The sequence below is a fragment of the Pteropus alecto genome, unplaced genomic scaffold, assembly GCF_000325575.1.
Source record: "Pteropus alecto unplaced genomic scaffold, ASM32557v1 C18840024, whole genome shotgun sequence".
In the NCBI taxonomy this organism is placed as follows: Eukaryota; Metazoa; Chordata; class Mammalia; order Chiroptera; family Pteropodidae; genus Pteropus; species Pteropus alecto.
The window spans coordinates 764-1,948 of NW_006494165.1; the positions used below are offsets into that span (position 1 = coordinate 764).

Below are 1,185 nucleotides of genomic sequence, written 5' to 3' on the forward strand. Positions count from 1 at the left end.
AAAATGAGTAGGAGGCATTATTTCAGAGAACAAGGAACAGAAAAATTAATTTGAGACATTGTGTCCTAAATTTCCTCTGTCATCTTCATTACTTGGTGGTGTTCTGCTTAGGAATTGCTCATTCTGTTGAAGGAGGCAGCAGTTTAGTCATTGAGAATGTGGGCTCTGGAGTCTCCACTGCTTGGGTTTAAATCTTGGCTCTGTGACTTTGTCACTTTGGTATTGTTTAGTGTTCTGTGCTTCAGTTTCCTCATCTGTAAAATGAGTATAATTAGTACCTATCTTGTAGTGTTACTTTGAGAAGTGAGACAATACATATAAACTGCTTCAAAAGGTATTCATTAAATTCTGTGATTATTATCAAATGACATTTTGCTTCTAGGTCTTGCTCTTATGAGAGTCCTGGTGCCCCCCACAGCTCCTATCCCCTTCACTCACCAAGAGTAAAACCCTAAATCTTATTAATTTAGCTAAATTTTTTCTGGTTAGGCCAGGCCCATCAAGATGCTTTCCTGAATAAGATGACCCTTAATCCCAAGATGAAACAGGCATCCTCATTATAAGGCATGCAGAATTGCAGTCATGTTTTGTCGCAAATGGATTTCCCACCTTCCTTTTATTGTAGATCCATCACAGGTATAATTGAACTTGCTAGGTAAGAGCTATTTTTTTAAAACTGATAAATCAGAGCCTACTTGTCCCTAGTCACCCAATTTAGATTTATTTGCTTTTTCTTTTAAGAAATCATGAGACCTTATGAAAATAAAAGGTTAAAATTGCCTTATTTTTTCATTAGGTTACCCTTTAGTCTGTGACAGCCAGATGAAGGAGCCTCCCCCATCATTTCCAGAGAGTGATAAAGAAGCCGCACAACTGGAGCAAGAATATGTCCATCGAGTTTATGAAGAGATTGCTGGGCACTTCAGTAGCACAAGACATAGCGCTTGGCCACGCATTGTGGAGTTTTTGAAAGCTTTGCCAAGCGGTTCATTAGTGGCCGATATCGGATGTGGAAATGGAAAGTATCTTGGCATCAATAAGGAGTTATATATGGCAAGTAATGTTGCTTCTGGCTTTCTACTGTATTGTAAGAGTTATTATCACCTTCTTCCTCATGATATAATGATAGTTTTGTAAGACTATAGAACAGTTATAACCAACAAATTCAAAAGTTATGAACACTCT

The 1,185-nt window shown here is 37.8% G+C and overlaps 1 protein-coding gene across 1 annotated transcript; it reads left to right on the plus strand.

Moving 5' to 3' along the window:
* The first annotated feature begins 271 nt into the window (after positions 1-271).
* Positions 272-1,179, plus strand: LOC107196650 (alkylated DNA repair protein alkB homolog 8-like). Its single transcript, XM_015599463.2, has 2 exons — positions 272-636; positions 797-1,179. The coding sequence occupies exons 1-2, from the start codon at positions 567-569 to the stop codon at positions 1,135-1,137; spliced, it is 411 nt and encodes a 136-aa protein (XP_015454949.2). The 5' UTR covers positions 272-566; the 3' UTR covers positions 1,138-1,179.
* Positions 1,180-1,185: the final 6 nt, after the last annotated feature.